The sequence below is a fragment of the Notothenia coriiceps genome, unplaced genomic scaffold (genome assembly GCF_000735185.1).
Source record: "Notothenia coriiceps isolate Sejong01 unplaced genomic scaffold, NC01 NC01_scaffold00009010, whole genome shotgun sequence".
NCBI lineage: Eukaryota > Metazoa > Chordata > Actinopteri > Perciformes > Nototheniidae > Notothenia > Notothenia coriiceps.
In genome coordinates, this window is record NW_011341711.1 from 218417 (window position 1) to 244493 (window position 26077).

A 26077-nucleotide genomic window follows, 5' to 3' on the forward strand; every position below is an offset into this window, starting at 1 on the left:
CTTAATCTGATTTTTTTGTGCCAAATACTCTAAATAGCCTCAACAGGATTTAGGCCTTAACTCGTGTAGGCTATTTGGTGTTTTGATAAGACGCACCTGTGTGCCACGACCACTGGAGGGACACGCACACAGGAAAGAAAGACAGTGGGCATATTTTCTCTAAAAATCCAATAATCTTATATTTCTAATAACGATCTAATAGGCGGACTACATTTGGGGGAAGTAGGACCTGACTTTTAATACAAGGACTTGTTTGGGTGCAGTTGAGGAGCGCACCACTACCTCACTGTGGCACAAAGTCCCCCAAAAACTGAGAGAAAAATAAAACCTCGACATCTCTACTCTTGCCGTGTGAAGTGTGGACGTTGTAGGGACTGTTAACAGGCACTGCATTAATAGCAGCTGTCAAACTCATGGTATCCTCCTGCCCCCCGGGCGCCTGGGAGCTCTGCTGAAGTCTCCACTGCGCATGTGCGAGCGCTGGACAGCTCCAGAGAGGGAAATTTAAAAACGGTTTTTGGAGAATCAAGTGCAACACAGTGAAATACAGTACAGGGGCTCCGACCAGCTCACACTTTCTTCAATATCATCCAAAACAGGTACAATTGAATCATTTCTTTTTTTATCTCATCATATTCTTTGTTGGATTGTTGTTTCTTCAAGAGAATGTGGATATTTTAATGTGTTTTCTTTAGACTTTAACCACTGTTTCTCTGTTGGAAGGCTGAATGACATTTAAACCTGAGCTAATGTGTCCAAACTGTTATGTAAACATTTAAGCTGAACACTTGATTAGGCTACAAGTTATTAGTTCTCTGCATTTCTAGGAAATTGAATTAGAGCTAAATTAGTGAAGTAAAGTGAACTAAAATGATCCAAAATGGGATTTGAATACAACAAAGGCACACTGATGCCAAACAGACATTTTATGAGCTACCATTACATTTATTTTTTATTTGCTTTTTGTTGTGCTCGATGTTTATTAAATCTTATACTTCAGTTTAAATGTATTATTTTTGTTGAACAATCTTATATTTTCAGAATAGCAGTTGCTGTTTACTGAAGACACAATTTATGTTTAGATAATTTCTTCTACATCGGTTTTTGATCCCAGTTTGAATATTCACTGGGAGGATAACCTAAAGTATGTTTATTGTATGTATTTCATTGCAGTGGTACCACATATCCCAGGAAATGATAGAAGGTGGAATAACATCCATGATGTCAGGAATCATTGAGAATGCGGGGCATCATCCGTCTCCACAGGACTACAGGTAAGACTTGAGATTTAAAATAAAAATGGAGTTGTATCAGAATCCTCGACCACTAAACGACATATTAAAATGTGTTGCATATTGTCAAAAACACTAAGGATCAAATCTGTGACGCCTCAATAGATAAAAGGCATATTTTTATTTGTCAAACCTTCAAAGGTGTTTCCCAAATGGTCATGGAACAAACTGTCCAAACCCACTATGTTTAATCTGAAGGTAGATGGACAGTTCTTTTTGTGCATGGGGGGTTTCATGAAAAAGGAGAAAAAAATCCTGAAGAATAAATGATTTTCGCTCTGAAAGGATCTGTCAGAAACCATCAGCTCTGTTTACACTCCCGCTGTCGGCACACGGAGAGCCTGAGCCTCTTGGCCTGCCTGCTCAGGGGGAGACGGGCACTCTGGGTCACCAGTATGCACAAGTGGCTCCCAATTAGAAAAGGAGGGAGGGGGGGAGGGAGGGAGGGAGGCAGAGAGGGAGGAGGAGGTGCAATATTTTGTGTTGTTGAACTTCTGGGAAGGCCGGGATGATACACGGAGACACCAGCTCAACATGTTTTGCATCAGTGAACAATTTCTATGCTGCTGATTGAGAGAGAGGAGGGGAGTGGGAACAAGACCCCCCATGTATCATCTTTACATTTCTATCAGTTTGTGACAGGCTTTAATAATAGGCAATTGACACATTGAGTTGATTTGTGAATCAAAAGTGTAAACCTGACATCTACCTGAATGTGTACTTCTGTAAATTGTAATAATTTTGAATACTATCTTTTATATAATAGTGTTCTATTTTGTTTTGTCTCTATCTATACTTTGCTGTAACAATATACATTTCCCCTTTGTGAGGAGAACAAAGGAATTCAGATTCAGATTCTGAAAAGTAAAGCCATATCAAATATAGTTTTGATTTGAGTGTATGCACACCTACGTTTATGCTTTCAAAAATAGAATACAAAAGTTAAAAAAGTTTCAAAACGTCATAGACTCTCAGACTTGTATGCATAGATATCATTTCTGTATTTTTCCAGAAGTAAAATAAAACTATTAGCAGCAAAACAGAAAAAAAGAGTAAGTCAGTCACCCAATTACTAACAAAAACTCTACTTTAAAGCTCAAGATATTGTGACCTTACGCAGGGTGTTAAACTTCACAATGCCACCTGCTGCAAAAAGGATGATCACTCTGAATCCTTTAGTGGCGCATGCAAGGTGTTGGAGGAAGTGTGCTGCTGATTCCCGGCTGCATGATGTCACTGCTTTAGACGGCAGACACACAGCCCTGACCTCAAACTACACTTGCACCCCCCACTGGCCCGAGGCTCCGTTGATTCCCCCCATTAATGGAGGACGGGGCAAGGCGATGGGGGAAGGGGGTTGGGTGAGGTTAGAGGCTGGAAAGGGACAGGGAAGCAGATGGCATCCTATTTGTCCCTCTTATGTGAGGGCTGTCATTCCAACAGATTAATGCAAGGGGGCTGTGTAAAGAAAAGAAACGACAGAGACAATCAAGGAAGGTCTGGGGAAGACAATAGAGCCACGTGCCACTGGGCAGATTTGTCGTTTGGGACACAATAGGTGATCATTTTTCAATAGACAAGGCCAACTGTTACAGGCAACATGTGCTGCTGTCCCATGTTTCAAACGATCCAATGCGTTGTTTACTTATGATTCAGCCAATGGTGGAAGGCGAGGCCGTGGTCACCTGACACAGGGTTGATTTTTTTTATTAGGAGATTTTGTGTGTGTGTGAAGGGGAGGGGTGGGTACTTATTCACTGTCTACAGACCCTAACCGAATAGTGTGTGTTGTCATAGCGACCCCAATTACTAGACCTTTGCACAGTAAGTGTGTGTGTGCGGAGAAGACTGGAGAGGATTCAAGAGGATTCCTCTCCTTTCTTTGCTTTCTCTTCGAGGCTCGCCTCATAAAACACGTAATGGCTGAAGCTTATTGGTACCAACAGGGCACTGGTTAAACAGAAATCCTACATTTGAATTCCCTTTAAAGAACATTTTAATACATTATAGGTTGAAAAAATATTCCTTTGAAATATAAAATACAAAACAACATTAAAAAATGTTTTGCATTTATTTTCAAATCATTGAAAAGAAAAACTGAATATTGTTAATAACTAGAAAAACAAAGGTCAGCCTTTATAATAAATAAAAAAAAACTAATCCTAACAGATGAATTAGTCTCAACGGTAAGCTTGTTTAACTCCATCGGTGAATAAAACTGTCACTGCAAGATAACAGTTGTAGTTAATCTACTTATGGTAAATCCTGGATGGCTGATGCCCAGCTTCACTGAGCAGCTTTCATCTCTGTTTGCCCACATTCACACTCATTACAGTGGTCTGACTTTGAAGGACAAAATGTTCTATCTAGTGTTTAGATTTAAATTCCACTTGTGTGTGTCTCTGTGTGACAGCCGTGTTAACCCCCCCCTCTTTCTCCTCTTTTGAAGGCTTCTGACCACGGACCCCTCCCAGCTTAGGGAGGAGGACCTCCCTGGGGACCTGCAGTCTCTGTCATGGCTCACCTCAGTGGATGTGCCCCGGCTCCAGCAGATGGCTGATAGCAGAGGCCTCAGTAACGGCCCCCCCCAGGGCAGCTTGTTGGAGCAACAGACAGGTGAGGGGACAGGGAGGGGACAGTGCAACATTCAAAAACGGCATCAGCCCTCTCATTGGATAATCAGGACAGCAGGATTCCCTCATCTGCAGATATAAACAGAGTATCATATTGGACGTTAACAGTACAGCACTGCTGTTGGGACTGTGCTTTACTAATAACACAGGGACAGTTAACCTCAAACCATCATTTAAATAGAGTATTTATTGTGCTCAGCAGATCAAAAATGCAAACAATTGTTATTAAAATAAATACAAAAATACATAAAATTGACTCACAGGACCAATTTGCAGCCATATACTGAACATTTTCTTGTGTAGCACTTTCAACAGAAGCTTAGATGAAGACTTCTTATTGTGGTATTTTTTGGTTATATGATTATCAAAAACATACTACCTATTCCTCTATATATTCTTCTGGTTGTTACAGCCATCATATCATATCTCTCTGGATAAAAAAAGAAAGCACTTCAGGATTATTTCAGTACAATTTTTTAAATCTAATACAATTATTGCTCCTTCTCACAGCTCAACTGAGCAACATGACTGCGATGACGGCGGGTCAAGGCTCCATGCTGCACCTCCAGAGCAACATGCAGCACAGCCCTCTGGGAATCAGCATCATCAACACCCACAGCGGAAGTGTGAGTTTCAACAGAATTGCAAGAAAAAAAACAAGCAAGCGTTTTATAGGGATGATTAACAAATATTACTGTATCTGCTTTACAGATGTCTCCATTCTCCATGAATGGGATGCCCTCTCCGGGATACCAGTGCCCTACCTCAGTCTACCAGTCTGCCCCCCAGCAGGTGTACTCTCTTACCCAAACCGGACAACAGGTACCAAACTCTCAACTGATAATCTCATGTTGTTGTTGTTGTTGTTGTTGTTGTTGCTAATTCGTCTTTTGCTATTTGTGTGGATAACATGGATCTCTGCACTTGATGCTACCTGATAAAAACTTGGTTGGTCACAATGAATAAATGCAAATGATGAAGTTCCTAATTATTGTTCTCTATTTTTGTTATAGTGTTCAACTGGTGGGCTTTATAGCAATGTCTCTTTCAACAACCAAAGTCTTTTCACACAACCTCGTCTGGCTCCACAAGACCAGGAGCTGCAGCCCAAGTCTTTCCCCAAGCCAATCTATTCCTACAGGTCAGACCTCACTAACATGCCTTACATATAAAAACACCTACCACATCCACCTAATAATCTTCAGTGTATTTCAGCCTTTTCTTTTTGATCTGCATTAAAATAACGATTGTTTTCTGGTCATTTCTTCCCAGCTGTTTGATTGCCATGGCTCTGAAGAACAGCAAAACTGGCAGCCTCCCAGTCAGTGAGATCTATAGCTTTATGAAGGATCACTTCCCTTATTTCAAGGTATGCTACTCTATTTATATTGCAGGAAAGGACTAAAGATCAACATGCATGCAGTTGAGAAAACATTTGACTTATTATAAATGTCCCCTTTTCTCCCTGCAGATTGCACCTGATGGATGGAAGAACTCAGTCAGACACAACCTGTCCTTAAACAAATGCTTTGAGAAAGTGGAGAACAAGACGAGCAGCTCCTCCCGTAAGGGCTGTCTGTGGGCGCTGAACCCTGCCAAAATTGACAAGATGGAGGAAGAGATGCAGAAGTGGAAACGCAAGGACCTTCCTGCCATCCGCCGCAGCATGGCTAACCCTGGTTAGGATGAATCCATGTTTTATTCAATTTGATCAGAATCAGATTCTAAGTCGACAGTTATTTGTAAACGATGTGCCTTGTTGAAAGACGTCCTTCCTCCTTTAAACAACATTTGTTGGATTTTAGAAATGCCTCATGCCATCATTTTCTTAGAATGAATGCAGTCTTGAAAAGTGTTAAGCTCAAAAAGGCTTTAAGCAGTGGTGTAAAGTAACTAAGTAGATTTACTCAAATACTACATTAGTAACATTTTGAGTATTTCAATGTTATACTACTTTTTCTCTACTCCACTACAATTATTTAATACCTTTAGTTACTTTGCAGATTTGGATTAATGATGTGAAATATAGTCAACACTTAAAGATGACCTATCATGCAAAATGCACTTTTGTAAGTCTTTTATACATGAACATGTGTCCCAGGTGTTCCAGGGAACTCACCAAGAGTCAGAAAACACAACCCTCTCTATTTTCCTCCATACCCAAATCTCTTAAAAAGGGGCTGCAGCGGATCTGATACAGACTGATCCAGATTTGAACACTTCTGTGACGTCACAGAAGTGGCGCTACGGCTATTGGGCTAACTCCACCAATCAGGAGGAGACAGCCACGGAAATTGCCGTTGGAAAGCGCTGGAGACGCTGTAGTACATATGCCAGGCCTGTAGATGGTGCTGTTCTCACAGAATCAGCCCATGGAAAGACAGTGTTCAATCGAGCGAAATGAGGAATGGCTAAAATGCATGATCTGTTTGGTATTTTGAAAAATAAAAAGTATAAATATGCCTTATATAGGTATGGTCATACACTATATTATTCAAATATAGCATGATAGGTCAACTTTAAATAAGACTTTAGTTACACCTGGAGTAACATTCACAAGCTACCCTGCAGCATACAAAGTGATTAAAACGACATCAATACAATATAATTATAACCAAAACATATCATATATATTATTCTATATAGCCAATCTGCATAATGAGTACTTTACTGCTTATACTTTTGTACTTTTACTCAAGTAACATTTTGATTGCAGGACTTTTACCTGTAACAGAGTATTCCTACACTCTGGTACTTCTCCTTTTACTTAAGTACAAGATCTGAGAACTTCTCCCACCCAAGTCAATAAAATCTGACAAAATAATTTCACCTTGTCTGATAATCGTTTTTTCTCCCTGCAGATGAGTTGGACAAACTGATCACAGACCGCCCAGAGAACTGCAGGCGTAAGGCTTTAGAGGCCGGCATGACCCGCCTCCCCAGCTGTCCCTCCGGCCTCCCGCTGTCCGTCCCGTCCCAGATGCAGCCTCAGCCGATTGTCACGCTGTCCCTGCCCTGTTTACCCATGCACCAGCACCACCAGCTCCAGGCCCAGCTCCACGCTCAGGCCCGCCTCGCCCCCATGTCCCCAGCCCCGGCCCAGACACCCCCCCTCCACACCGTCCCTGACCTCTGCCACAGTCCACTCACCCAGCACTCCAACAAGCAGCATGAAGACTTCTACATCGTGCACGGTGATACGCACACAGAGGTGGACGCACTGGACCCCAGCATCATGGACTTTGCCCTTCAAGGTAAACACATTATTTAAATATCATTTTATTTTAAGTTTGCTATATAATTCAAAGGCTTTATTTTCATATGCACGGTAGCTACTGTGTAGATATGGCAATGAAAAACTTAAGACCCAGGCTCCTCCAACAATGCAGCATAACATGTATAATGTTGTATTTCCACATGTATATTTTTTACTTTTTTTAATGATAGTTTACATTTTGGATTGTCTATTTCTAGTCTTTTCATTTCTCTAATATACAATGCCTTGTCTTTTTATGCTGCTGCAATGCAAACATTTCCCAAATTGGGATGAATAAAATACTTATTTTCTTATTTTATCTTATAAAAACATAAAACAAAAGAATTAAAAACAATAAAATAGAAGTGTTGTTCCATCAGTATACTAACCTCTCCTTCCATCTGCTCAGGTAATCTGTGGGAGGAAATGAAGGACGACAGCTTTAACCTGGATGCTTTGGGCACCTTCAGTAACTCGCCCCTCCGACTATCAGACTGTGACTTGGGAACAGCCCACCTGACTCCCATGTCCAACGGAGCAAACCTGCCGCTGTCAGATGTGCAAGTGACGGGTCTCTACGCCGCCTACACCACCCAGGATCACCTGGCCTCCCAGTATATGGGTGCACAGGCCAACAACAAGCCCATCGCCCTGTTATGAAGCAGATGAACTGTGTCAAACAGAGTCGACCTGATTTATTCAACCGTCTTTGGATATCTGTGGAAGCCAACTGAGGTCAAAATCTGAATTATTTTGTGCTCCTACAAGTACAAATCAAACTGCTTTCCTACAGTCAGCCGGGAACTACTTCACAAATCACTTCACATAAAGCCCACAAGTGCTCACTAAGAACTAAAACTGCTGATAAATTAAGAGAAGAAGATTAAGAAGAAAGAAAATATGTAAGATTTAAGATACCTAGCTTTGCCGAGGGAAGACTCAAAGCCTGCATGAGTACAAAGATTATGTGGAGATGTACGCTTTAGCGTCCTCAAGTTTTTCTCTCTGCGTTGTAAAGCCCTAACATACTGTAGATTCCCGTCTCTTGTCTGTTGTATTGTGCTAGACATTATTGCTGTGATGTTTTATTTATATTTATGAAAAGGCAGCTGGAGAAGGTGATGACTCTAGCAATCTTTTGCTGTATATATTTGAATGTTTCAAATTGCTATCGCCACAGAAAAGCTTTCTTTTGACTGAGTTTACCCACTTCATTCCAAAATGCCATTGTGTGCCAACATTTTGAGTAATCCAGATTTTACACATTATTATTTTACACAATGTGAATAACATGTCTCAAAGTCAGATGTATATTATGTTCATTAACTTGATCATAATAAAAATCAAATGGGGAATAAAATAAGTTTGTTTTGCCAAAAATATATGAATGACATTTATTAACAAACAGTCTTTAGTAGATCACACAGAAGAGAGTATATATACATTCAGATGAAATGTCAAGGCTGATATTTTGATCAGAGGTGAGCTAAATTAAGCCATCACTTGAGGGCCCATTTTTGAAATTAATGTACAACCTGAGTCTTGAGAATTACTGCATTATATCAGAGAAACACCAACAAATGAAAGAAAAGTTCATAATTATAACATGCAATGTCGCAGTAACTCCTAACATTCATATCTTAGTCTTAGCACACACAACACTACAGCATCAATACAAATAAACAGACTGAAAATGACAATATAAAGATGGACATAATAATACTTATTACTGGCAAAAACGTTTTAGTTACTACATGTGCATTTCTGCATTACAATAAAAACATTGTCAGTCAATTCAGAAATCATCAATCAATTAATTTCTTCTTTTTTTTTCATTTTTACTTTCAATTGGAAATCTTACAAAATATAATCAGTTGTTCAAGCCACCTTTGCGTTTAATACCAATTCTCTATTTAATACGTCGAATTGAACCAACGGCACTTCATCAAGTTTGAACAGATCTGGCTTGATTAGACTGAACAAGGCACATGTAACACTGACAAACTGCCATGTGCAAATACAGCCCAGTGAAATGTTCATTACAGTCGCAGTTTGTGATCCACGAAGTTCCCGGAGCGAGGAGCTGAAATGACTGACCGCTAACGTCAAATGTAAAAGACAAAGACTGGCACGGATGACCATGGCCCTGCAACGAAGCCATTCAACCGCATTGTTTACAGCAGTAAGAGCATTGTAGTGGTTGAGTGAGGAACAAGTCACTTTGTGCATGTGTGCAAATAAATGCCCCAACTAGAACTCTAAAAAAGGTGCATTTTCCACCTCTTTTCTTTTACAATACAACCAACTACAATATCTTGTTTGGTTCTTATCAATAAAGTAACCGGATAAAGGTTCTCAGCTTAACTGGTGCTGGTGCTGTCCATAGTTGCGAGCAGATGTGAGAGCTTGGCCCGCTGGGAGGGAGTGATATTCTGGCTCATGTGGATGATGCAGTCCATGGCTACGTCAGGGTTAGCCTGCACCAGGCTGCAACACAAGAGGAACATAATAATACACACTTAAAGCTTAAAGATATTAAAACTTGTGAGCGCTGTAAATGTAGAGAGAGAGTATTTAAGTCTGTTTGCACATGAAGTAAGTTGTCTGCCATATAATATAATGTTGATATCAGTAATCAACATTAGATTACCTAGCCAAGACCAGCATGTGTCTCAACATCTACTATATGAGAAATTAAGATTCAGGTATTTAGTCGACACTGGAGTTTCATTCCTCAGGCAGCGTTAGCTAAATATGACCAAACTGATGAGTGATAGGGACTCTCTTGGCTAGTCTTCATTTATTTATGTCTACGATGTAGCTCTGTGTTGTTGAATCTTAATGTAATATCTGTTAAGATGTGACACATTGCTTTTCTGCATTGATAAGATTATAGCAATGGAAAAAGACCACATCAATAGGTCACCAAATGTGATTTTTTTCTTCATACCTGCGGATGTGTTTCAAAGTGTTTTCTTTTTTCAGGTACTTGATGTTTTCTCTTATTCCTGAAGTGCCTTCCTCGTTGGTCAAATGCTTCTCAAGCCACTCGACTACTGTTTGGTTATTGTCCCAGAGGTAGGCCTGGAGAAGCAGAAAGAAGCATGTTTGAATCTCTAATCAGTGTTACCAACAGAGTGCTGAAAGAACTAAAATAACCAAATGATATGCAGGGCACAGGCAAAGACTGACACTTGATTCATGTAAAAGCTTTTTACGACACAGTATGTATGCTTCACAGTGATAAACAGATATTGACCTATGAGCCATTCTTCAGCTGACAGAAGTCTCCGGCTGATTAAACATACCTTGACTGTTCCTTCTGTCTCAACAAACCAGCGGCGCAGCATGGACTGCATGTGTCCGTCGCTCAGGTCCTTGTTGGCCTGCAGGATCTCCCGCTTCACCACCTGCTCCTGCAGCAGCCGACGCAGACGCCAGTAGAAGAAGGTCCGCACATTCTTCCAGTCCAAAATATCCTGTCAGAGAAACCCCGTGAAACAGAGTTATTAAAAGCACCAATCTTCTCTAAATACACGTTTGTTCTGCATCTAATGCAGTGGTGTAAAGTAACATACTCAAGTACTGTAATTTAGTACAATTTTGAGATACTTGAACTATATTTGAGTATTTACATTTTTACCTACTTTGTTCTTCAACCCCATTACAATTCACTACTTTGTAGATTTGGATTAATGATATGAAATGTAATCAACACTTAAATAAGACTTTAGTTCCACCTGGAGTAAATTCACAAGCTACCCTGCAGTATACAAAGTCATTCAAACTAGCTGCACCTTTAATACAATAATCAAAACATATAATATATTGTTCTGAAATGGATAAATCTGCATAATGAGCACTTTTATGTACTTTAAGTATATTTTGATGCTTATACTTTTCAAAAAAATTTTTACAGGACTTTGACTTCTAAAAGAGTATTCCTAAACTCTGGTACTTAAACCTTTACTTAGGTACAAGATCTGAGGACTTCTCCAACCTCTAAACTAATGTTACACTCACCGTGATGACACCCTTCTCCTGCATCCTCCCCGGGGTGTCATGGAGATCAGCAAACTGCACCGCCACCTGGTGGTAGATGGGCAACAGGAACTCCTCCCTGGCTTTGAGCTTTGACTCCAGCTCTTTGCTCTGTTTGTCAGACAGCGCTGGAGAAGCTGAGGAAAACAGAAGAGAGTTAACGAGTGACTTGCCATTGATGTATCAGTTGGATGGGAATTCAAAAGAACATTTAATGAAAGTCGTCCAAGTGAATTAAGAAAGAAATTACCTTTACCAAGCTGCTCAACCAGACTAGCATAGACTGAATCAAGTCTGTTCATGGTCTTCAGCAGGTCTTTCCTCCTGAATTTGATCTCCACTGTTCCCTCAGCCTCCAGCACACCACCTCTGAGAAAGCACAACAGGGAGGCAACAAAAACATGTTATTGTCACACACACCTGTTGCTTAGGTTGGTAAAGCAACCATTATTATAATAACAATATACAGGAACGCTTCATGTACCTGCTCTCCCTGTCTGCATAGAGCTCCATACACAGTGGGTTGATGGTGGGATCTATCACCACCCACGACCCCCCCCTCAGCTCAGCGTGAGGTGGGATGTACACTAACACCGGCTGATGGAAAGCACGCAGGGCGTCCACGATGTAGGCCCCAAACTTCAGTATCTGGTCGTACATATCTGGGAGTAAAATAGGAAAAAGCATAAAAACAAAATCCAAAAAAACAACTTTCTTTGCAAAGTTTTATATTCATCCAATACCTTTCATCCCACCAGAGAAGCCCCTCCAGTTGGCGAACACCATGAGAGGCAGACCCTCACGGTTGAAGTCACAAATAACTTGAGCCGTTTTAAAAGCTGAATCTGGAAACCACACTTGGCCGGCCTGCTGCAGAACCTGACATCAGCACACAGAAAGAATGAGCATTGTTGAAAAACTGTGATGTAATGTGTTTAAATCAGAAATGTGGAAAAAATGGACTCACTTTAGATTCTGAATCCAGGTTGGCTGGATCTGCTGGGATGGTGAACTCAACTGTGCGAGTTTCAACAGCAATGACACCAAGGGGAATTCCTCCTAACCTGTTAGCATTCAACAGAGTTCATTAATACATACGGTGTAAGGTTTGTAAGAACATTGTGCATGCATTCAGAGTCAACCCACTTACCGTGCTCTGCCCACTACCACTGTCTGAGCCCAAGACTCCATGATCTCCATGAAAGAGCCCTGGTCGAAAAATCCGCTCTGCCAGGCCCCTCTCACCGCTAATAAAGCAGACAAAAAGCAAATTAACCAGACTGATATACTAAGCAATATCAAGCTTTACATCACATCTCTGCACTCACTGGGGTGAGGTCTCCCCGCCAGCATCCAGCGTGGGTCGTACGGTGCTTTGGTCGGAGTGTATTCTATCTCTCGGTCTACTGAATCTGTAGTCGATATGACCGGCACGGGGGAGTGTTTGTTCTGTAGCGAGGAGAGATCAAGAGTTAGTTGGGCTACTTTTATATAGACCTAAAAACTACATTACATGAACTTTCACACATTCAGCCGAACCTTTGGCATATAGGAGAGCCACTTGAGGATGGTGAAGACGCCCTCAAAGTCATCTGGCACGGTGGTGTGAGTCACTCCATTATTGTGCATGATCTGGATCCCTCCCAGCTGGTTGTTGGAGGTATAAACTTCTCGGCCCAGAACCTACACAGAAACAAATACTTTGATCTTTTCCACCTGGCCTGATGTGACCAGAGTCCATTAGATATCTTCACAATAGAGGTTAAATGTGTGAGTAATCTGCCTTTTTGATTGGCTATGTATGTCCCTCTAATTTTGCCTTAATTTTTGTTTGCCTTTATCATGCACATACAGTAATTTCTAAAACACCCCCTAAACTAATTATTTAGATTTCAATACTTTCCATTCAACAATAAACGTGAATTTTTTTTAAACGCACTGACCTTGTTAAGAGCACTTGCCCCAGTCAGGATAATGTGAGAGTTTTCCACCTGAATCACTCTCTGTCCCAAACGGACCAGATAAGCTCCGATTCCGATAGCACGACACGTCACCTGCCAGAGCATAGAAACTGAGTCAGTAAAATGTTCCAAAGGGTCACATGGTTACTGTTACTCGAGAGAAATTAGATCCACAGTCTCACCATACTAATGGTAATAATCTCCTCATAGGCCTGAGAGGATTCTCCTGCAATGGTGCCAGAACCTCGCAGGTTCTCCACCCCGATACCGTCGTCCTTCCCGATGACGTCAGTGATGATGTACCTGCAACACAGGTGGGAACAGTGAGGAAGACAAAGAAGAAACTAGTCTCTATTATCAGAATCAGGGCGCTACAGCAAAAGTGACATGGCAGATAAAAGGCAAGGAATAATAAAGTAGCTAACATGTTAAATATAGAAAAAAAGCACACATAAGTAACAAAAACATTCAAATAAGTACTCATCTATGGCTAGAAACTGAGTGGCAGCATTTAAATAGTTAGGTGAACATATTAAGGTTTGAGATACTACAAAAATTCTGTTTTGCACATACAAATATTATGGTTATTGCCGAGTAGAATTGCCGAAAAAAGTGTATTAAGGTGTATTGCACAAGATCTCAAGAGTCTGTATTGTGTGAGGGTCTACCAGGGGCCGTGGTGGTTGTCCAACAGACTCCAAAAAATAATCTGAATTAAATCCTTTATGAATACAAACAGCCAATGAGTTTTGGTACCTGGACTCTCCACCCTCCTCTACATGGTGGCAGTGAACAGCGTTGGTGGAGCTGATGCGTGTGTAGTCCTGCGGTGTCAGGTAAAGGTACTTGAAACCCTGGAGAGAAATGGAAATATCATAATATTAAACGTCAAACCGCATATACAGCAAATACTGCTTCAGTACTTCCTCAACTACTTTATAATAGGGTGTAATTCAAAGGTTTCAGGGGTCACCTTGTAGGGGTCAGAGGGGTCAACCCAGGCCACCTGGAACATGTGTTTGATCTCGTCAGCGAGGCCGATGCGTGCTCCACTGTTCGCTGCGATGTAAATGCGGGGGATGCCCTCGGCCCGAGACAACTCAGACGCCTTGAGGAACAGCACGTCTTCTTGAGGACCGAATGAGCCGAGCGTGTGCGTGATGTCGTTGCAGATGACGATGATATCTCTGCCCTGTGGGTACTCTGGAGTCTTCATATTCATCCTGAAGGCAACCATCCCCACCTGGTGAAGGATGGTTACAGTAATGATCAGCATCATGACACTGAAAGAGTATGAACTGACATACATGCTTTAAAAAAAAGTGTCCTACATCATTGTCTCCAGGCAGGCGGTTCATCTGCCCAAGTTGACCTTGAGGGTCCAGAACCAGCTCGGTGCACATCAGCACGTCTTTAGGGCATTTTCCCCCCGGACCCCACAGCTTGAATAATGCCTACAGGAAAGATTTACAGCAGAAATCAGACACCTTGAACTTCAAAATGGAAATAAACCCGATACGGCTCGTTCTTAGTACCTGTCGGAACATCTCAGGGAAGTCATAGACGTATGTTGTCCCCAGAGTTTGAGCCTGGAAGCGCTTGGCCTGCAGCAGGTCTTTGGTCACATAGGGAGTGTTGATCAGCATGCCATGCAGAGGACCCTGCTTATCTCCATATGACTGGAACATGATCTGGAAAGAGGAGTTAGGGATTTATTTGACCATGAAAATGCAAACATTATACAATTACATGAACAATGTATCTCCTGCCTCGTCTTTTGGTTCATATTTAGCTTTAACAAACAGCTTGAACTAGGCTACCTCAGTCAACTGTCCTTACCTGTCCAGAACAGGGGTTAGTGACCTCATTGTAAAGGCTAATGTCCAGGTAATAGCCAGACTCATTGGTAAGAAACAGACGGACGGGAATGGCGTCCCCAGTTGTAGTCAAACGGATGTTGATCTTCAGCTCAGCCTGCAGGACCCGCAGCTTCCAGAGACGGCTGCCGTAGCGCATCACCATGGAGCGAACAGACTCCTCTATCTGGGAGTGTCAAAAAGAGGAAATGGATGTTAAAAACACCACTGAGAAATAATTGTACTTATCAGAAAAGTTATGTAAATATCTAAGTAGACATAAAAAGAGATCTCTCAAACAAAAGCTAATTCGGAGAACTGTACGCAACCATGAATAACAACACTTGTAACGTTGCACTATAGTAGCATAGATTAGCTAGACACTGACTTTAGAGGGGTCCATAATGACAGTGGGGACAAAGTTGAGGAAGATGTGGTTGCAGTCTGTGCGGATGCTGGTGTTACTGAAGGCCACCTCCAACTCATCCATGGCCTCCAACAGAAGACGTTCACCCTCATTTTGAAGGTATTCAAAGGAGGCTTCCTGTTTGGGAATAAAATGTATTTCAATCAATCCCAAAACATTCCACTGACCAAATATTACAAAGAAATGTTTTAATCTTTGGAAAAACAGTCAATATAAAAGACCTAACAAGTAGTCAGAATCAATAAACTGAACTTTCCAGTTGAGCCGCTTACCTTTGTGATGAGATCTGAGTGGCGGATAATAGCTCGTATGAAGTAGCGGTGGTCCGTGACTTCAGCCCCCTCCTGGACGCGAGCAGCGCCGAGGTACAGCTGCATCTTGTGGTTGGCGCAGGGAACGGCCTTCAGGTAAAAGTTCCTCATGCGGTTGAGCTCAAGCTGAAAAGCTAAAGCCGGCTCCAGGTTACGGTAAATACGATCCTCCTTGAACTGAAGACAGACACAGATTAGAGGGTCATCATCTCCTCAGACAGCAGCAAACTCAATAACTGCACTCTGATGACCACGTCTACCATAAAAAGGTTCAATGAAGAAATACGTACCCCATCTCGAGCTCTGAAAGTGAAGAACTTGGGAAATTCTCTCTGTTGAAACGAAATATCAAATGAATAACAATCAGAAACTAAGCAAGCTTACTTGACAAAACCTGTATTGGCAGCTTTGGGAAGCAGCAACTAAATCATATTTAGTCAAAAAGATATGAACTACAACAGTATGCTTACCTCCAGCAGACATTACAAGAATTTGTTAAGTTAAACTTGTAAAAAAAAGTCAAGAAACGTTTATGGTTATAGATATAAATACATGTATGTTTGTGATACAGGGAATGGACCCAATGACATTGTGTAATAATAAGGAAGTTGTTGTTGTTTACCTTCTGTGCAATCAAAAATGTGATTCTCCTGATTCCATATTCAAAGAGGACAGCTTTCTGTAAAACATTTTTAAATAATGAACTAAAGACAGACAGAAACAATATCTCACATTCAAAGACAACAGTCCTGTGTTAAAAGACGGCTGACCTTTGACTCGGCAAAGGCAGTGAAGGTTGAAACCAACGCATCGTCGTCTTCAGTGTCTGCTGTTTTTATGGACACATTAATGATGTGGATTGGGTTTTCCCTCGTGTTCTGTAGGGGATGGAGGAGATATTGGTTGCTGGAACAACACACATAAAAACATCCCCTTTTATTGGAAATGAGTGACCCTCACACGCCATCAGCACTCACCCTGGAGTTCATCTCCTCAAAGAGGCTGGAGCAGGACTCTGTGAACGGAGCGCTCTCTGAGGGTGGCTCTGCAAAGCTGGAGAGAACTTCATCAAAATTCCTGCACAAAAAAAAAGAAATACCTCGTCATTTCTTTTGCTTTTATCTACACACCTGGACAAGTGGAGCAAAAGAAGATTGTAATCAGGTAAAAAGTGACCTTTTGAATTCTTCAAAACACTGGAAAGCCACCATGGCTCCCATGCGCTGGCAGGGTGGAGACAAGGCTCCCTCCAGGAAAAGTTCACTGCTCTGACGCCTCATTTTAAACACGCTTGATCCGCTCACTGGAACGGGACACCTGAGAAAGAGATGCACATAGACAGTGACAGCAAGACAGAAACATTTCACGATCAGATCGTTGGCAAAATTCGATTCAATCAAGGATGCTTTAGAAAAAACACTGAACAGTAAGAGTCTAAATATTTGTAAAAAGAGCAATTAAAGCAAAACTGGATGTTCTCAGTGTATTCATTTGATAAAAAGTACCATAGGTTCATTTCATATATTGAATTGAAAGGGAGTCCAAATGTTTATCGAGCAATTGTTACCATATCTACTGTAATTGAGAGATGCAATTCTTGAATTATGACGCTGTAGAATTCATTTCAGTCAACAATGTCTCAGGCGTGAAGTTTTTAAGAAGAAAGTAGGGAGAAAAAAGATGAACCTCTCAAAAAGCTCAGTATTGCTAAGCAACAAAAAGAGAAATATATGGAAAGCTGTGAAGTGAATTAAAAAGGACTTGTTAGAGGAGTCCTTAAGCAAAGGTTCCTGGTTTCAGAAGACCGGAGGAAAGAAGCAACGCATTCTGCATGCATTGCAGTAAGACACACACGATCAGGTGCTTTGGCTGGTTGGGAGGAGCTTTACTCTACCTGTTCAGAGTAGGGCTGCTCCCTCTGAAATCAGATGATTGACAAGTGAATATTAGCAGTGGATGATCAAACGGTACCTCCAGGCATTACGATTAGATTAAAGCTTTTGAGATGCTGGCACAAGCATATCATTGTCCCGTTGATGAGAGCATCCTTCCTTCAGTGATAGCCATAAGCAGTTAGAGCAGCAGTTTACAGGCTCTGCACCTTCACCACTGGGTACAGGATTATATTTATTTCCATATTTATCATGTCTATCAGGCCAATGTCGTACAGAAGACTAAAGAGGAAACTTAAAGAATGTATTGTACCACCTTGATTCATTAATAAACAGCCACCAAGTGAGGTATTATTCTATTCAAAATATGTGTATTCAGTTGAAATCCTGCCCAGTGGTGTTGTGTTTACTGTATTAAAGGTTTACCTGTTGGGATGTGATGTTGGCAGCATAAACTGGAAGTCTACAGCACATGTGCCATCCTGCAGCTGGTGGTGCTGGATGCTGTTCAGCTCATAGGCGATGTAAGCTCTGCGCACATACACCTGAACGTCAAGATAAAAGAGGTGGGTACCACTTTACAATAAGACTACCCTTATAAAGGGTTCATAATTAGGTTATAAATTAGGTTGTAAACACTTTATTAATCATTAAGAACCATTTATAAACAAGTTCTAACATAGGCATACGTCAACACAGGCTCACTATTTGGCAAGATGACTAAGCCTTATATTGGCTACTTAGCGAGAATCAACTCAGTGAACAAAAGATACCAAGGATGCTGGCTGATGAAGGAGATGAAGTAAGCTAAGTAGCCAATATAAGGCTTAGCAGTACAGATACATGTGGGCTCACTATTTGGCAAGCAACCGGTCACAGTTGCCCTGTTTATCTCATGTCTTATAAAAGCTTATTAAAGATTTATAAAGTGTTCACAACCTAATTAATAAATGAATTACAAACTATTCATAAAACCTTTATAAGGGTCTTATTGTAAAGCGGTACCAAGAGGTGAGTGCCACTTATTCAGGAATAAAAAGACATTAAAATAAGACATGACTCTGACCGTACCTCCAAGGCAGCCATGCAGACGACTTGATTGGTGTGATAGAAGAAATTGGGCAAAACGTCAAAAATGGAGGTTTCGGAGAGAATGAGTTTCTGTGTCAAAGAAAAAACAAATATCACGTTGATATTTAAGCTGCTGAAAATGTATGATGACAAATGCATTTCTCCACACAAAGCTAACCTTCAAGTTCTCTGGACAAAACTGGTGGCCGTACATGTCAATGGCCGACAGGAAGATGGACTCCACCTGGTTGTGCCTCAGTTCGTACGATGGTAAATGGGAGGCAATCAAGACCTAGGGGTACATTTACAAATATAATAACAAGTCTATACAGATGATAGAAATTGTTTTTAAAAAAAAGGATGCATTATTTCTTGAAATCTGAGACATGTGTATTTAATTGTATAATTATCTGTTTGTTTTACTTTGATGTGGGTTTATTTATTTATTTTTTTCCGTTTTTTTTTTATTTTCATTTTTCATGGCTCTGTTGTTTAAGTTATATTGATAAGCATTTTTTTTTTGGTTTCGCCCGTGTGGGCATGTGCGGGTGGGGGAGGGAGGGGGGGAGTGTAGTGAGTGTACTGTGATATTAAAATATATATGAAATGGCATCGATTACTGTACACTATAATGAAATAAAAAGACTTGTAAAAAAAGAAAAAGAAATCTGAGACAAATCTGATGAACTCAAAAATATAACATGAATCCAACTTGAGGTGTCCTGTCTGCTAGATCAACATGATTAAACAATGTATTTACACAATCAGGGTAATGTTTAACTGACATTTACCAGATACTGTTATTACCTGTCTGGCTCTCAAAGCCACCTTGGAGTTCTCCATCTTGCTAAGCTGCGTTAGCTCGTTCAGAATGGCCATCAGCTCGTCAGCTAGCATGGGATCCCGTCCACACAGCTGGTCCTACACAGAGTTCAAAGTGTCTTCATAAACCTTATGAGTTGAAGGATTCATTTATGCATGTTAAGTGCTGAAGCCTTACTATGAGCATTGTGACTAGGAGGTTCTCTTGAAGACCTGGGCATGAGAGAAGATGTATCCAGCACAGGACTCATGTCAGGTTTGTGCTGCTCCCTCAGGTTGATAACACACTTGTCATAGTGAGCTGTTGTGAGTACAGTGACATTAGTGATGACAAACAAACCACAGTTATTCAAGTAAATGTTTCATCTAGAGTTTGGTGTTACCTTGCTGAAACTGCATCTCCACTTGCAGGTATCGCTTCAGCAGATCAAGAACCACAGACTTCATGTAACCACGAATCCCACTGCGGTACCTGGATAAGACATGGTCAAACATGTGTCAATGGATGCAATATTGTTTAATATTGAATGTATTACTTCTGTACAATCTGCATCGGACAATAACAAGGATAACACTAACCTCTGTACCAGCTGAACGATACTCTGAGTGTTCATGAAGAACACTTCTCGGTCAGCCTTCCTCTGTAGGGTTGCTGCATGGCTGTCTAGAATATTTGCAATCTGGATTGAACAGAAAAACATCATCCGATTAAATCACCAACAGTATTTATATGTATTTAAAGAACTTGAACAACTGCAACATCTCTCACTCGTTGGCTAGGGAACTGGCAGAGGACCGAGGTGATGTTGCTGGCATACTGGGCCATGACTTTACGGATGTCATTCTCCACACTGGGGGGAATGCGGCTCGCCAAGCTGGTCATGATCTCCTGCAGCTCCAGCAGCGGCAGCGAGGGGTCCCGCAAAGTCTTCATCAGAGAAGCCACCCACAGTTTCAGCTGCAGACAGGAACAAAGAAAAGAAAAGCAGCACTTCAGAGTTTAATTTACGCACCAGCACGTACAATAGTCTTGCTTGTTTGAAGTGAATATGTCAGCACTGTGCTTGTTGTCCTTAGTTTGAATCTTAATGGTTTATTGCACTTATTGCACATCGCTTTAGATAAAAGTGTCAGCTGAATGCAATGTAATGTAACATGCACATAGGATAAAAACACTTAAAGGTCCCATGTCATGCTTTTCCGGTTATTACCCGTCCCCTTGTGTGTTATGAAGGTTTTTCTGCATGTAAACGGTGTGCAGAGTCAAAACCCTTAAAGTTCACCCTGTAGCGAGTAAAACTCTAAAACAGAAAATACCTCCCCAAAACGCCTCGTTGGTGAAACGTCATCATGACGTCATCATCCATTTGATTCTTCTGGGTACGTGCTTACGAAAGCACGTACCCGGAACTAAATGGGCCAATCCGTGGAGCCGTTACGTTACGTCCGCGGAGCCGTTACGTTAAGCCCCCGCTGATTGGTCCAAATGGACCAATCCACACACACACTCAATGCATGCAGCTCTGCTGATCTCTCCCTCCCTGGCTGCAGGCGATTCGTACCGACCAATCAGAGCACACTGGGCTCACAGGGAGGGCGGGAGCTGCAGCGAGCCGTTTAGTGGAGAAAGTGAATACTGCTGAATACACATACTTTACAGAGATGCTGTATGCGAAACCAATGTGAGTTTGGAAAATTGCACAGTATTCTTCTATTTTAGTATACCTCAACAATGGAATTATGGTCAGTGGAAATGGCCATGACATGGGACCTTTAACGGCAATGTCTCTTTCAAAAATCATTTTTGGTAACTCAAGTTGATACACAGACATAGCTGTCAGCAGTTTCATTTTTTTGTTTTCTGAACAGAAAACACATCCTCCAGCGAGAGGCCACCGAGGAGCCAGCTCATTATTTTCTCAAAAGATAGATTTCTGTTGAGTTTTTCAAATGAATTTGTTGGTGCTTTTAGGAACACAAGCTGTGTGCCATCTAGTTCCTTGTATTCCAGAGAAGGCAGACACCTCTACGGTCAGTATCTCGAAATAATCTAGATGGATAAATATCCCTACAGGTAGAGGAGAAAGTATTTTGTAGTATGGGTGAGTGTTCCTAGCATCTCTAGAGGCAGAAAGCCTGCTGTGTACCTTAAGGCTGAAGAATGGCTCTTCCAGGCAGAAGCCGCCCATGACTTTAATCAAGTTTTCGAGCACACAGTGAAACACTTGGTGAAGCTTTTCCCCAACAATAGGCAGTGGTTGCTGGGGTGGCAGTATGGCTGTGTTGAGTTCCACCTATGACAGGAGGTGAAAATTCAAAAGCATGAGAAGTGAAGGAGAACAATTTGAGCACTTTTAATTCTGTTTTTTTATTATTTTACCCGGTGTATACTGCTGGGGTCATCCAGGTCTAAACGTGCCACCACGCAGCCCTGCTGAAGAACCGCTCCAGGTCTCTTTACAAAGTTGACACAACCAGACTGATGCACGGTCAACGTCATCACCATCTTCATCACCTGAAACCACAGATCAACGGCATGTCAATAAATATGGCAAAGAGAGACAACAGGGTATATGCAGGAATCCTGAAGTCAAATGTAATACCTTTTAAGACCTTTTAAGACCCTTTCCATACATTTTAAGACCTCATCGCCACTTGGAGTTTTAACCGGTTACCTTGGCGACACACTTTACCAACCATTTGGACGCAAACTTGCATTTCCCCATAATGATGTTGTTTAACAACCGGCGTAAACGGAACCAGTGAGCGTGCGATGTCCTGTTCAGATGACGTCAAATCCAACGGGATGCCATAAATAAACTACACAGAATCACACTACACACCTACGCAATGATTCCTTTCAGGCACACTGTAGAATACAACCTCTTTGGACCATTTATATACTTATTGAAAACAAGCTACAAAATGTAATACCTTGGAAAATGCCGTTTAATACTTTTTAATAGCCTTCATTTCCACTAAATAGATTTATCAACTTTTAATACTTTTTAAGAACCCGCGGACACCCTGGACAAAAATAAACTTCACCAAAAAGCTGTCTCATTCACCTCAATCTCTGCATAGATCTCTCCAGTACACACGTGACCTCCGTCATCCACCATGTACTGCAGCAGTTTCCCAGCAGAGGGCGCCCTCAGCACCGTGGGATCCTTCTCCTTCTCAAACACACAAGTCTTGTTGCCGACGGTGATTCGGTAGCTGTAGGGATACATTATTCCAGAAAATAAATATTGAAACAAAACAAACCAATCTACGTATAGAGAAAGAGGAGCTCTTGCCTGTCCACTTCCTCCTTCATGTAGGTGGTGTGGCTGCTGCCGTCGTAGGACAGCAGGAGGCCGCCATCATTCAGCCTGTGGACATCAATCTCTATGTTGGAGCAGTTCATCATGATGACATACGTTGTTGGGGATTGGCGAGAAACCTGGAGGCAGGAAGAGATGATATATTGAGTAAAAAAGTAAGAGCTCAACAAGGAACGTATAAAGGGAATAAAGCAGATACCTTGAGGCAGAACTTGACTCCTTCATATATTAAGTCCACATTGACAGAGTTGAGGAGACTGGCTGCAGGCAGTACTTGGCCTCTAAAGATGCAGCAGTTTTTATAAGTCAGTTATATAAACATACAGCTGTTGAAAAAACGTAATAAAAGGGAAAGAGTCTACTGACCTTTCCAGGGAATGCAGGTAGTCAGACATGCTCTTTCTGAAGCTTGTGTCTGCAACATGTAAACCCCCACAAACAATACCCAGCATGGTATCTGGTCTCTCCGCCTGCAAGAAGAGTATAATGCTTTATGAAACAAACAAACTATATAAAACTTAAAAAACCAAGTCCTCGGGTGTGTTATGATTTGTAGCACACGGTCTTCTGTCTCCTACCTGCACTTTCTCTGCAATGAGATGATCCAGCCATCCGGTGTCAATGTCATTGTTTCTGAAGCTTTCTGTCTCCAGTAACTTAATGAGGTATTCAACAGTGGTCCTGAAGTCACCTCGGATGGACAGCTCCTTCAAAGCCACCACCATGTTCCTGAAGCACAATATGACACCTGATAAACACATGTACTCTATGAGATTTACAAAAAGAAATGCCCCAAAAAATGTTAAGAATCAACCTTGAATTGCATGAAAATTGCATTAGCTGAATTTTGCCCTAATGTCCTCTGAGATTGTATTATATAATGGGCAGATCATTGCATTCTTACCAGTTACATAATGGGCAGTTACAATATCTGGGCATTTTTATGTTTTATGTCTTGTCCTTGTGTTTCTTTGTAAAGCGACTTTGAGGTTATGAAAGGCGCTATATAAATTCAAGTTATTATTATTATTATTATTACTGGCTGTTGCGTCAAAAGCGACAGCAGATATCTCAGCATTATTGGATCAAAAGAAGAGGCTTACGAAATGGCTTCTTCACGGTTCTCGCCCCAGGAGAAACAGTGTCCAAACTGGGAGTCTGCAAATTCATGCAGGCCTCCAGTCGCCCCCACGCTGAAATAACCCCAGACATTTTTACTGCTGCGGAAGTTCAGCTCCTGCACAGTGCCAGAGCTGGGCTTGAACCCCTGAGAGAGAGCACAGCGATTAAAAAGTCAGTGGTGCGAGTCAAAAGGAAATACAAATATAGTGTTGATGAAATGTAGCTCTACCTCATCGGGGTTCTCACTGGTGATGCGTGCAGCTATGACGTGACCTCTTGGACTTGGCATGCACTCTGGATTCTCGAGGTTTATGATGGTGTCGGCCCACGGACTTTCTCCATAAAGCAAGCGGATGTCCTTAATTCTATGAATGGGGATGCCCATCGCTATCTATGAGGGAAGAGACAAAACACAGAGTTAAAATGGAACAATATTAACCTACAAGACTATAACTATAACACGAATTTGAGCAATATGAATATGTGCAATATATGCATTATATATACACTGCTTCATAATTATTATTATTATTATTATTATTATTACTGGCTGCTATCCTTAAGTTAGACAATACAACTTCTGTAATAAATCTGTAAAAAACGTATAATATATTATATACTTCCACTTTTAATACTATAATTGGCTGCTATCAAATAATTTAATACATGCTACACTTGTTTCTTTAAATACTGTTACTGTTACTGGTACTGGTATATTGTAATTCGTGTAATATCTATTTTTATTTTTAACATTTAATGCACGCTTCTTAATTATTATTAAACTATTTTTGGTTCTTTACTTTTGCTGTAATATGGACATTTCCCCTTTGTGGGACGAATAAATGTATTCTGATTTTGATTTGCAGGAGGATGACTAGTTTAACCCCTGTGTTTTTTTTATTCTTACGACTCTTTTTTTACCTGAAGTTGGGCAGCTGGCAGGTTTACATCTCCAATCATCTCCGTGCAGGGATGCTCCACCTGCAGCCGAGGATTCAGCTCCAGGAAATGGAAACTCCCGTCTTCAGAGAAAAGATATTCCACAGTGCCCGCACTCACATAACCCACCATCTTGGCCAGCCGCACAGCATGCTGGGCCAGGAAGAGGAGACCAAATATTAAAGGAGGAGTTCATGATAAAGGTTGGATAATAAAAACAAGCAGTGACAAAAAACTGACCCGTTCCATTTGCTCAAATGTTGAGGCAGAGGCTATCGTGGCCGGAGCCTCCTCTATGATCTTCTGGTGCCTTCTCTGGATGGAGCAGTCTCGTCCAAACAGAGAGATGGCGTTTCCATATTCATCCGCCAGGATCTGCACCTCGAGGTGTCTGGCATGCTGAGCCAGCTGCATGACGAAGATGGGCGACCCGGGCACCTCTGTCTGAACCTGCAGTCAGAAAAAACAACACCTTAGATGTAGGAACAGCATTAAATTCAACTGTATAAAAAAGGTGCCATTAAATGAAATCAAACCTGTCTAAAGAGACTCGGAAAATCCTCAGAGTTTTCTACTTTCCGGATACCCTTTCCACCTCCACCTTCAGAGGCCTTGATAAAAACCGGATAACCAATTTGTTCAGCCCCCTGCAGAGAAACATCACATTACTAAACAAAATATATTTGACAGGAGATAATCGTTTCAGGGACAAATAGGCAAATTTGAAGTATTAAGTATGAGGATTTTTGTTAATATGCTTACTTTCATCCCATCGTCTACATCAAGAACGCAGCCCTGTGTGTAGATCTCCGGAGGAACACTGATAACATTGCCCAGAAAATTGTCTTCCTCTTCCCAGTCCACTTTCAGACCTGAGAGCACCAAGACACAGAAGAATGAGAACATAACAACACTGACAAAAACTGAGCAGAATAGTGTTAGTATACATTATGTGAACTGAGACAGTGTGGGAGGTAAAGCATCACCTGATCCGCTCCATGGTAGCGTGGGAATGCCAGCACTCTGAGCCACAATGGAAGAAGCAATTTTATCCCCGAGGGCCCACATGGCCTGACTGGATGGCCCTGAAAGAAACAGTCAGTTAAAAATAAGATTTGACTCTGATGC

The 26077-nt window shown here is 41.4% G+C and overlaps 2 protein-coding genes across 2 annotated transcripts in view; one reads left to right on the forward strand and one right to left on the reverse strand.

Moving 5' to 3' along the window:
• On the forward strand, positions 1 to 9266 carry foxn4 (forkhead box N4). The gene is made up of 10 exons (XM_010770658.1): positions 1 to 599; positions 1174 to 1274; positions 3742 to 3908; positions 4436 to 4551; positions 4637 to 4747; positions 4939 to 5066; positions 5198 to 5294; positions 5397 to 5604; positions 6787 to 7179; positions 7591 to 9266. The coding sequence occupies exons 2-10, from the start codon at positions 1195 to 1197 to the stop codon at positions 7839 to 7841; spliced, it is 1551 nt and encodes a 516-aa protein (XP_010768960.1). The 5' UTR covers positions 1 to 599; positions 1174 to 1194; the 3' UTR covers positions 7842 to 9266.
• Positions 8562 to 26077, reverse strand: part of acacb (acetyl-CoA carboxylase beta) — a 26110-nt gene continuing 8594 nt past the window's right edge. Inside the window, 49 exon segments of the mRNA XM_010770657.1 lie at positions 8562 to 9668; positions 10132 to 10265; positions 10490 to 10660; positions 11205 to 11359; positions 11473 to 11591; positions 11707 to 11884; positions 11966 to 12101; positions 12190 to 12286; positions 12373 to 12469; positions 12551 to 12671; positions 12762 to 12905; positions 13166 to 13276; positions 13366 to 13486; positions 13940 to 14037; positions 14157 to 14426; positions 14515 to 14637; positions 14719 to 14874; positions 15023 to 15226; positions 15428 to 15583; positions 15739 to 15954; positions 16068 to 16109; positions 16400 to 16456; positions 16548 to 16655; positions 16755 to 16854; positions 16954 to 17094; positions 18096 to 18214; positions 18741 to 18830; positions 18919 to 19032; positions 19548 to 19661; positions 19741 to 19766; positions 19769 to 19795; positions 19798 to 19863; positions 19946 to 20034; positions 20142 to 20242; positions 20332 to 20520; positions 21710 to 21856; positions 21943 to 22077; positions 22631 to 22781; positions 22862 to 23007; positions 23088 to 23169; positions 23255 to 23358; positions 23467 to 23617; positions 23992 to 24155; positions 24240 to 24401; positions 24932 to 25102; positions 25190 to 25399; positions 25486 to 25596; positions 25712 to 25821; positions 25936 to 26034. Coding sequence (XP_010768959.1) covers positions 9542 to 9668; positions 10132 to 10265; positions 10490 to 10660; positions 11205 to 11359; positions 11473 to 11591; positions 11707 to 11884; positions 11966 to 12101; positions 12190 to 12286; positions 12373 to 12469; positions 12551 to 12671; positions 12762 to 12905; positions 13166 to 13276; positions 13366 to 13486; positions 13940 to 14037; positions 14157 to 14426; positions 14515 to 14637; positions 14719 to 14874; positions 15023 to 15226; positions 15428 to 15583; positions 15739 to 15954; positions 16068 to 16109; positions 16400 to 16456; positions 16548 to 16655; positions 16755 to 16854; positions 16954 to 17094; positions 18096 to 18214; positions 18741 to 18830; positions 18919 to 19032; positions 19548 to 19661; positions 19741 to 19766; positions 19769 to 19795; positions 19798 to 19863; positions 19946 to 20034; positions 20142 to 20242; positions 20332 to 20520; positions 21710 to 21856; positions 21943 to 22077; positions 22631 to 22781; positions 22862 to 23007; positions 23088 to 23169; positions 23255 to 23358; positions 23467 to 23617; positions 23992 to 24155; positions 24240 to 24401; positions 24932 to 25102; positions 25190 to 25399; positions 25486 to 25596; positions 25712 to 25821; positions 25936 to 26034 — 6260 coding nt within the window. The 3' untranslated portion in view covers positions 8562 to 9541.